Source organism: Saccoglossus kowalevskii, chromosome 13 (genome assembly GCF_978046115.1).
Source record: "Saccoglossus kowalevskii chromosome 13, keSacKowa6.1, whole genome shotgun sequence".
Classification (NCBI taxonomy): Eukaryota; Metazoa; Hemichordata; class Enteropneusta; family Harrimaniidae; genus Saccoglossus; species Saccoglossus kowalevskii.
In genome coordinates this window covers 5,397,586-5,409,735 of record NC_140653.1, presented here as the reverse complement: position 1 = coordinate 5,409,735, position 12,150 = coordinate 5,397,586, and the positions used below count along the sequence as shown (strand labels likewise).

General features: G+C 35.2%; 1 protein-coding gene across 1 annotated transcript; it reads left to right on the top strand.

Annotated features, from left to right (window-relative positions):
* The first annotated feature begins 1,958 nt into the window (after positions 1 to 1,958).
* LOC102805226 (G protein-coupled receptor 161B-like) lies at positions 1,959 to 2,990 on the top strand. The gene has a single exon (XM_006815462.1). It carries the CDS (start codon positions 1,959 to 1,961, stop codon positions 2,988 to 2,990), a length of 1,032 nt encoding a protein of 343 aa, XP_006815525.1.
* The last annotated feature ends 9,160 nt before the right edge of the window (positions 2,991 to 12,150 follow it).

Below are 12,150 nucleotides of genomic sequence, written 5' to 3'. Positions count from 1 at the left end.
CAAAATGCCTGGCGTGTATGTGGCTGTAAACGCAGTAGTGGGAAAACCCCACATGCTAGGCCTGCAACATTCGTATTTGGTAGAATGGAGTCTGTTCGTAGGGGAGTAAAGCTGTTAGTCTCGTCAACTGTTCCTATCCTGGGTATTCACGAAGAGAGTTGTGCTATTTATCTTTTCCAAGTTTGTAAATTGGTCAGTTCTGATGGGTGGAAATGATTGTACGAGTGTGTTATATGCATCATCAATTCGATGTATATTTGGTAAATAATGCCTACTAGCAAAAACAGAAAAAAGACCGGATGACGAAATAATGCAATTAGCAGTATGTGACATGCTTAGGCGCTTATTATATGTATCGTGTTGATACATGATATATTATTTACTGTTACTGCTAAATTTTTAATTTTCGCTGATGGCATTTCTTCAACAAATGATTATTTAAACTAAATCTGTAACTGATAATTTTGTATAATTTTGTTTTAGGTGATGGCGTTTTGATTTGAATACCAAAAAATTCGTACCATAAACGTAAAAACAATTGTGTACGATTGTGACATCAGTGGTGTAGTCCTGGGTCGCGTCATTTATAATAACGATTGCCAGTACACTTGATAAATCAATCAATCCAAATATAAATCATAAAACACACAATCTAATTGGTTATTTATTTCTTTGGGTTTAGCGCTGTGCATGCATTGCAACTACAACGACCACTGTTTGTATCATCGTGTAGACATGGTACTCACAAACAGGAACACACAATCAACACATTTTAGAAAATACTTACTCCCATTTTCACATTTTAATTAAATGAAATACTAATGAAATAAAATACAATTCATATCTTCCTTTCGATATAGTTTATTTATAGCAAGCTTGATACAGAATGAGATGACGCTGATGTTCGAAAAACAAGCAGCGGACTGACTGACTCACAGAGAAAGACATACACACAGGCCGCACATACCTACGAGGCTACATGTCCCCGTTCACAGCTACGTCAATCAGAGGACCATATCATTTAGTGTGACGTGGAATGTTTCATTAATCATTCAAACGAACATCTAATTGAGAAGTTTATTTCATCTGACGACAATAACCACTCTTCACGAGACACATTTTCTGTCTCCCTAAAATAGAATCACTATGGTAACGGTTTCTATTTCCTTTCAAACTATATGCCAAGTCGCATTACCATAGCGACAAACTCATTTCTATGCGTCTTTTAATCTCAATACGACATGATTTGTGTATGAAATGTTTGATTGTAATACGGATAAGGCAGGTGATATGGAATGAGTGAAAAGATTTCTAGTCATGTACGTGTCGCTGTTCAAGTTGGCATACCCGAAGTAATGTGTATCATTCAGATGAAATAAATGCATCACATTTTAGTGAGTCGGGTAAGTATGCGCCAAACGACAAGTAGCTGTAGGGGAGTCTTCATGGCAAAGCCATCGGTGCGTGAGATTTTGAATTTACCAAGAGGGCGTTATTCATATTCCGATGAGACAATTTTATGCCAGCTTTCTTGAAAACGTCGCACGAATATTCATAGTCCGAGTGAGACTTATTTCCGTGGGGATCATTCACGTTACAATAGATGAATGCGTATCCTAGCAACAACTTATAATGCTTTGAAATACTATCATCAACACCCAGTATCGTCGTAGTGGATTACATTAGACTGACTCTAGATAGACATGTCTCTATTCAAATGGTGCGGATTAGACAATGTCGGTATCACACTTGCCACTCATCGAAGTAATTTACTACAGATGGCGGAAATGAGCGATCGCGAGTACAGGGTTTTCATCTTGTTTAGGTCACAGTGACAGGTCGCCATATCAGCAGTGAATATTGCTGTCGGGAAATTTCTTGTTGCCGAAATAGCTGGCCACCTTTTATAAGTAGAAATATTTTACACGAGGAAACTTGTTGACGTGCATCGACTGACAATGGCCGACAGTGAGAAAAATGAGGATGACAAACTAGATTCAACAACAGTTATTTGTGTGTGTTTGATTTACCTGTTGGCTACACTGTTCACTATCGCCGGCAACCTCATTGCCATTATCGTTATATGGCGGACGAAGGAATTTCGAGAAGTAACAAGAATTTTGATGGCAAATCTGGCCGTAACGGACTTACTGGTTGGTGTGTTAATTTTACCGTGTATAATTCACACCGCTGCAACAAAAAGCTGGATATTCGGGAATATTTGGTGCCAGTTTACGGGATTTAATAATTTGTTGCTGTGTTCTGTTTCAGCCATGTCGTTAACGGCAGTCAGCTACGAACGATATATTGCGATTGTATATTCATTAAGATATATCGACTTGTTAACGTTAAAGAGATCAGTCATCGTCGTAGCTGTTATCTGGTTGTCTGCAGCAGTCGGTGCAAGCGTGCCTTTTTTTGGTATTGGAAAATACAAATACTTTGACAACAGGTTAACATGTGGACTCGATTATAAAGATAATCTAGTATTCACTGTAACCGTAATTGTCTTTTATTTTGTATTACCAGTATCCTGGATGTTTTACATATATTACCATATATTCAAAACAGCGAGAAGACATGCACGGAGCGTGCACGCCTTGATCATTAGTTTACCCGGACATAACATCGGATTTAGCTCAAAGGAGCGAAAGGCTACTTCCACTATAGTGATTATCATCGGTGTTTATCTCTTGACGTGGACGCCAGCCACAATCGTTCAGATCATTTCATTGTCTGCTTCCACAATTTCAATCCCACCAGAGGTAGACACCGTCACGACATGTCTGTTGTTTTTGAACTCGGCCTGTAATCCGTGGATTTACTGTGGCATGAACGCTGTGTTTAGACAGGGATTGAGACGACAAACGCGACTTTTGCTTCAATGTATTGGATGGAAATGCATAAATACCTCACAAGACGCTGAACAGAACAACTCGACCCAATCTACAGTGAACATGCACAACCAAGATAGTAACTCAGTCGTCTGACAATAAGAAATTAATACTCATTTAAATACGTAGTCATATGACTGATTAACATAGCAGAGAGAATTGTGAATCACAATTTATATACGCGTATTTCTGACCTATTTAATCAAACAATGCCCCTGTTTTGGTGTTCATGTAATTAAGTCATGTCCTTGACATAGTCGTTACATTTTACTACCAGATGTGCTTGTGTTATAACCACAGAATATTCTCGTTTCCTCTCTGTCAATCCACGTTTTATATCGTGAGTAATGCTGCATTTAGCATTTGTTTTCATAATTGTTGTTTTCAAATTTATCCAAATTAAATCGGTTAAAGTGGTTTCGGTAAAGCATAATTGCAGCTCATAAAGTTAAGTGTTTGTTTTGCTTACGTACGTCCAGTAACTTTCATGGTAACAGTTACTGCTACTTTCGTTTAAATGAAATCATCACAAAAATACACAATCTATATGCATATTTATTCAATACTAAAATACACAATCTATATGCATATTTATTCAATACTAAAATATAAATTATATAAAGTATAGTAAGTATATATAATATTGAAATATAAAGTAAACAAAATCACCGCCAGAGAATACAATATAGTAATAGTACATGGATACGTCAGCTAATTTTTACTATCCGTAATTTGAAAGCATAAAATATGAACTTAGGCACATTTAAAAAAAATACACGGTTTGATTACTAACGCATTGTTGAACCAATGCTTTTCAAAAACCATATGTATATAATACGCATTTAATCTGATTGATTTATCAAACTTCTCTGACATTCATAACATTTATAAATTAATCTGTTATTTCCGTGGACAACAGCTTTAGTCGAGTATTTAACAATTCGATAATATTTAAACATTTTTTTCGAAATTATGCCTAATTCCCCCATTGCTAAAATTGGACTGTTGATGTATATACCAATGTTGATGTATATTGTCTGCATACAATTTCTTGTAAATATATGTAATATAACACCTTAGACCCACTTCCATTCAAATTTACCAGAATCAGGTATTCCGTTAAATAGCTTACATATAATTTCATTAACAATACAGGGACATGCTTTAAGTATCAGCGATACCATTGATGCCACGTTCAAGTTTATTGATACTAAATACAAGCATAGACCCTCTAAATGATACAACCTTGTCAACGTCATCTTTCTATCTAGGGTACGGTGTTCATATTCAGTGGGAATGAATCTTAGCCTATAACCAAATCCTTGTTTTCTTTAAAGAAATCTACACATTTATTGAGGAATAACGTAACCATTCGTCGCTTTCAATTTGTTGACGGATTATTTAATTTACTTATAATTTCATGGTATCACCTGTAAGATGTTTGGTAATAATTGTTTCGCATGGGTGAGTGTCGTCGCCAAAGAACTCTGGGTAACGAACGAGCCCAGTGATATGATGAGCAGCACGCACTACCTGCCAGTATGGTATTAGCTCGACGCAGACGATGGAGTTGTAGTTAACACCAGAAATGCCATTCCAATATAAGGGGTGCCGTTTGTTCATATTAAATTATATTTAAATTATATTTTATATCATTATTTTCAACAACACATATAATAATTATTTACAAATCACCTTCCACATCAATTATTTATATTATCACATAGTTCCAATTATATCTAAATAATAGTGACATTAATGTTTACTAATCCAGGAGCAGTACATTGTAGTCAGCTATGGCATGTACGCCATACATTGTGAACCTATGATTTATAAAACAATGTGCAAGGTCTGACGTACAGTTGTATTGCTAAGACATTACCGGTTTATGAGGTGTGTGATGCATGAAAACTCTACTGAATTAGCAAGCTGATGATTTATGGTTGAAATTAGCATGTAGTTTACTCTGATACGTACATGAATCAGGTGCGGTTTCTACTAGTTATTGACCCGTTGATCTTACTATTAAAAATGAGTTACGTAATACGCGTACACCGTGACAAAACACAGCACGCAACAAGACTACAGAAGAAAACACACCTATTTCGTGGACATTGGATATCGTCACTATTCTAATCAAGCATGTTTTTTTCAACTTTTCTACAGTGTCGGCTAGATTACCGGGTTCTCGTAGATCGAATGGTCCTTCTTTGCAAATTTTCTGCATTCCTTTTAGCAGAATATTATATTTCTAGTGGTCCTGGCATTTGCGTAACATTAGAACGCCATATTGCTAGACCAGGTTGCATTAAGCTGGTACAACCTGGAATACAAAATTACATAACTATGGTTTATTCTAGATAATACTGGAAACCTAATTACATAACCATGATGCATTCGGAGGATCACCGGACTTCCAAATTTCTGCAACCATGTTATATTCTGCTCGTATCACCAACATAACAAATTACCAAACATTACGACAATGATTGGGAAACAACGGAATACCCTATTGCGTCTTCATAATTTATTCTGAGAAACGATGGAATATCACATTCGTTATCGTGGTGAATTCTGGGTGACAATGGAAAACAATATTGCGTTATTATGATGTATTCAGTGCAACAACGAAATACTACCGTACGTCATCATGATGGCGATGAAATAATTCGAAAACGTATGACAAATTATCAAAATTTACCTGTCAAAATAAAATGTTCTAGAACTCTTAGTTTGGATAGGGAGTACATCTATTGTTACAGACGCAGTGTACGTGCACTGAGCAATGCATGCGAGTCTCTTTACTTCATTGCAATTGAAATCTCCCAACATGCGCGTCTATCGAACTGCATTTTTCTGTTTCGTCCGACATGTATATTGTCTAATTTCGTTTGTTTGTAATAAATAAACTCTACTTTAATTTTAGGTCACTATCAAACTGATATATTCACGCACAAAACAATTATATATTTGCAAGTCCAGTAGTCACTGGCATTCAAGTACAAATAAGAGTGGAAACAGTTATTACATGAAATCTAAAGAGCTAAGGATACAACAGGAAGATAATTCTCCATGGTGGCATGAATATCCAATTCCAAGCTTTCCTAGTTATATAATGCCCACGTGGTCCTTTTGTCTGTTTGTATAGTATTGTATTCCTGTTCCCTGTCCAATTTCGCTCTTATTTTGTTCATTTTGTTGAGAACTTTGTTGATTTGTTTAATGTATTTTTTGATATTTATATCCCATGATATGTAAAATAATAAGGTTTTCAGCTAAACACTTTTTAAAAGTCATCAAAAACACAGTATATCTTGTCTTTGATAGTATACACCTCGAAATAGGTGACAGCAAGTAATATATTTTGATAACTATAGAAGAGTTCTCGCAAAAACAACATCTTCGTGTATTAAACGATTATATATTCCATCAGTCTTGAGCCCCTTAGCTTGGTATAAATTTGAGCAAAATAGTTGAACCATTCAGACAAATCAATATTGGAGTTACTTTGCTTTTAGACGCGACCAAAATCGTTGCGAATTGAATTGTTATCGGTAAAAACCAGCATATCTTGATATACGAACGTAGATCAAATATTTTTTCAACAAATTGCCTATGGTTTTGTAATACTGTACGTTTTGATCCATAGTATTAAAATTAGTGGTGATAACAAATACGCAGGACAGAATAAATGTCATTAAAGAACACACACGAATATACGAGTTAATAAAAAAATGTTCAGATTACAATTTACTATATTGAATTGAATTATCCATATGCCACGTTTACAACATCAATTGTTAGTTGAGTGTAAACAAGTCGATTCGTGAACGTTTATTTGAAATGACTACCCTTGATGAGTTTGCATGTACTGTTACATTTCCGCTAAATTAAGACAACCAGTGCATATCCAGTGGTGACTTTAATTCAGATCCAAGTAAGGATCACTATGAATTTTTAAATGCTTTTGTCTCGGATAATAATTTTACTGTGGCTGATGTGGATAGTCTGCCTACTAATTCTTTTACATATTTGAGTGATACTGGCAAATTTCGTAGCTGGATTGACCATATCGTATGTACTGAGGCTACGAATAGAATTATAGAGAATATTGGTATCAAATACGGGGGTCATCTCGTCTGACCACTTTCCTATAGTGGTTTCTCTTAAAACTGATCTACTGCCTACACTTATTTCACCTTTGTGTGAGAGAGTTTCTACGCCATGTTGGGGGAAAGTTTCCACTGCTGACTTTTCTAATTATAGTCTGTTGTGTGACAAATTGCTTTCTGAATTACATTTTCCAACTGGAGCCCTCGTTTGCAAGAATCCTAGTTGTTCTATTCATAAAGACAGCATAGATAACTTTTATTGTAATATAACTTCTGCTTTACGGGCTGCTGCCAATAAGAGTATTCCGCACACAAAGAAACCCAACAGGCCGGCCGTCCCAGGTTGGAATACAATTGTTAAAGATTACCATGCGAAAGCACGTTCTGATTTTCTATTTTGGAAGGAACAAGGATCCCCAAAGTCGGGCCCATTTTTTGAAAATATGCGTAAGTCTAGAGCCCAATTTAAAAGGCAACTTGTCAGATGAAGAAAAACGGAAAATGAGTTTAGAGCCAATGCTTTGACGGAGAGTCTTAAAAATGACCCTGTCGATTATTGGAAAATAATTTCCTTACGAAAAACAAAATCGACACCACCTACTACTGTCGGTGGTTGTACTGGTGACATTGCTGTCTCAGATATGTGGCAACGTCATTACAAGTCTATACTTACTAAGACAGGTGCGGATTTTAATATTGAAATTCTCACTTCTGATTTCACTACAGATATGTTAGTATTGCCGGAAGAAATTTCGAATATGATAAAAAAGTTAAAATCAGCAGCTTCTCCAGGTATTGATGGTGTTAGTAAATATGCACCCCCTAGAGTTTATGTTTTGCTATCCATTTGTTTTTCTGCAATTTTGATCCATGGTTTTGTACCTAATCAGCTTATGTCTACTGTTTTAGTCCCCATTCAGAAAGATCCCGGAGGCGAAATCTGTGAATACACCTGCTTTTTTTTACGTTTATGGATGCCTCAAAAGCATTCGATTATGTTCGTCATGATATTCTGTTTGAAAAGTTATTACTTAGGGGTGTTAAGACTTATTTAATGAAAGTTTTAATTTTTTTATACAAGCATCAAACATTTGTTGTTAGATGGAATAATTGTTTTTATGATGTTTTTCATTCAACAAACGGTGTGAAACAGGGTGGGATCTCTTCACCTATATTTTTTACAGTTTATCTTGATAACCTCAGTAATGAACTATCCTCCCTTCCATTTGGTTGTTTAATAGGGAGTCAGAGGATTAATCATTTATTTTATGCTGACGATATTGTAGTATTCAGTACAGGAGCGTATGGTCAACAATTACTAGTTGATACTTGCGGACGGTATGGCAAACTTAACTCTATCTTTTTTAATGAGAAAAAAAAACGTATGTATGTTAATTCAGTCTCGTTTTCGAAGGGTAAGGAATGTGTCAATTTATTTAAGTGGTAGACTACTTGATTACGACACTGTATATAAATATCTGGGACACTTGGTCACTAGTGACCTTAATGACAACGTTGACATTCAGGCCAAATCTCGTCTCTTTTATGTGAGGCAACGCGATTATTCGCGATTTTAAATTTGCGTCCTTAGCTGTTGAATGTCATTTATTTTCTGTATTTTGTGATATTCCATATTGTGCATTTTTGTGGTCTAATTTTACACTTTGTAGTTTTAACTCTATTAGGAGAGCACACTCACTTGTGTTTCGTAAATTATCTGGGTATTCACATTCTGTTGTACAGAGTAATAGGGCATTGTTTGTTAATCTTTATATTAGATCTTTTGATGAAATTCTTCGGAAAAAGACATTTAGCTTTATGGGTAGACTGCACCTTTCATCTAACCCCATTGTAACAACAACATTTCAATTCATTCCCAGAATTTAATACGGAAATTATGGGAGAAGAGGATTTTTTGACTTGTATTTTTTTTTTGCTATGGAATTTTTATGATCTGAAATGAACATATAATAATAATAATAATATTGATCAAGTACAATGAAGCACACACATTTGAATTGAGTAACTTGCAACATTACACACATTCATAAACCCACACGATTCATTCATAACTCAAACCAAACTAGCTTCATTAAGCAGTTTTTTTAAATAAGATACTTCAGTTGTTTACCTTCACTAAATGTCATATGACAGGAAAATTCCAGTAATCTTGAAACAGAATAATTTTCTATATTTTCCCTGGTTCGCTATTACAGTAACGTACATTTCAATAACGTACGTTTATCGCATTAACATATGTTGCACAAAATAACAAATACATCGATTGACGATATAGAATTGTCGCAACTGTGTGCTCGTGTACTCGCTTTATAACGTTACACACAAGTAGTAGGCATTTTCTATTTGAAAACAATGCATGTACAGAAATCATATTCTTAGTATTCACAATGTTCGGTGTACTTGTACAGCTATTATATTCTTAGTATTCACTGTGTTCGGTGTACTTGTACAGCTATTATATTCTCAGTATTTACTGTGTTCGGTGTACTTGTACAGCTATTATATTCTCAGTAGTCACAGTGTTCGGTGTACTTGTACAGCTATTATATTCTCAGTATTCACAGTGTTCGGTGTACATGTACAGCTATTATATTCTCAGTATTCACAGTGTTCGGTGTACTTGTACAGCTATTATATTCTCAGTATTCACAGTGTTCGGTGTACTTGTACAGCTATTATATTCTCAGTATTCACTGTCATCGGTGTACTAATACAGCTATTATATTCTCAGTATTCACTGTGTTCGGTGTACTAATACAGCTATTATATTCTCAGTATTCACTGTGTTCGGTGTACTAATACAGCTATTATATTCTCAGTATTCACTGTGTTCGGTGTACTTGTACAGCTATTATATTCTCAGTATTCACAGTGTTCGGTGTACTTGTACAGCTATTATATTCTCAGTATTCACTGTGTTCGGTGTACTTGTACAGCTATTATATTCTCAGTATTCACTGTGTTCGGTGTACATGTACAGCTATTATATTCTCAATATTCACTGTGTTCGGTGTACTTGTACAGCTATTATATTCTTAGTATTCACTGTGTTCGGTGTACATGTACAGCTATTATATTCTCAATATTCACTGTGTTCGGTGTACTTGTACAGCTATTATATTCTCAGTATTCACTGTGTTCGGTGTACTTGTACAGCTATTATATTCTCAGTATTCACAGTGTTCGGTGTACTTGTACAGCTATTATATTATTAGTATTCACTGTGTTCGGTGTACATGTACAGCTATTGTATTCTCAATATTCACTGTGTTCGGTGTACTTGTACAGCTATTATATTCTCAGTATTCACAGTGTTCTTTGTACTTGTACAGCTATTATATTCTCAGTATTCACAGTGTTCCTTGTACTTGTACAGCTAATTTTCTCAATATTCCCTGTGTTCGGTGTACTTGTACAGCTATTATATTCTCAGTATTCACTGTGTTCGGTGTACATGTACAGCTATTATATTCTCAGTATTTACTGTGTTCGGTGTACTTGTACATCTATTATACTCTCAGTATTCACTGTGTTCGGTGTACTTGTACAGCTATTATATTCTTAGTATTCACTGTGTTCGGTGTACATGTACAGCTATTATATTCTCAATATTCACTGTGTTCGGTATACTTGTACAGCTATTATATTCTTAGTATTCACAGTGTTCGGTGTACTTGTACAACTATTATATTCTCAGTATTCACTGTGTTCGGTGTACATGTGCAGCTATTATATTCTCAGTATTTACTGTGTTCGGTGTACTTGTACATCTATTATATTCTCAGTATTCACTGTGTTCGGTGTACTTGTAGAGCTATTATATTCTCAGTATTCACTGTGTTCGGTGTACTTGTACAGCTATTATATTCTCAGTATTCACAGTGTTCTTTGTACTTGTACAGCTATTATATTCTTAGTATTCACTGCGTTCGGTGTACATGTACAGCTATTATATTCTCAATATTCACTGTGTTCGGTGTACATGTACAGCTATTATATTCTTAGTATTCACTGTGTTCGGTGTACGTGTACAGCTATTATATTCTCAGTATTCACTGTGTTCGGTGTACTAATACAGCTATTATATTCTCAGTATTCTCTGTGTTCGGTGTACTTGTACAGCTATTATATTCTCAGTATTCACAGTGTTCGGTGTACTTGTACAGCTATTATATTCTCAGTATTCACTGTGTTCGGTGTACTTGTACAGCTATTATATTCTCAGTATTCACAGTGTTCTTTGTACTTGTACAGCTATTATATTCATAGTATTCACTGTGTTCGGTGTACATGTACAGCTATTGTATTCTCAATATTCACTGAGTTCGGTGTACTTTTACAGCTATTATATTCTCAGTATTCACAGTGTTCTTTGTACTTGTACAGCTATTATATTCTCAGTATTCACAGTGTTCTTTGTACTTGTACAGCTAATTTTCTCAATATTCACTGTGTTCGGTGTACTTGTACAGCTATTATATTCTCAGTATTCACTGTGTTCGGTGTACATGTACAGCTATTATATTCTCAGTATTTACTGTGTTCGGTGTACTTGTACATCTATTATATTCTCAGTATTCACTGTGTTCGGTGTACATGTACAGCTATTATATTCTCAGTATTTACTGTGTTCGGTGTACTTGTACATCTATTATATTCTCAGTATTCACAGTGTTCGGTGTACATGTACAGCTATTATATTCTCAATATTCACTGTGTTCGGTATACTTGTACAGCTATTATATTCTTAGTATTCACAGTGTTCGGTGTACTTGTACAACTATTATATTCTTAGTATTCACTGTGTTCGGTGTACATGTGCAGCTATTATATTCTCAGAATTTACTGTGTTCGGTGTACTTGTACAGCTATTATATTCTCAGTATTCACTGTGTTCGGTGTACTTGTACAGCTATTATATTCTCAGTATTCACTGTGTTCGGTGTACTTGTACAGCTATTATATTCTCAGTATTCACAGTGTTCTTTGTACTTGTACAGCTATTATATTCTTAGTATTCACTGCGTTCGTTGTACATGTACAGCTATTATATTCTCAATATTCACTGTGTTCGGTGTACTTGTACAGCTATTATATTCTTAGTATTCACTGTGTTCGGTGTA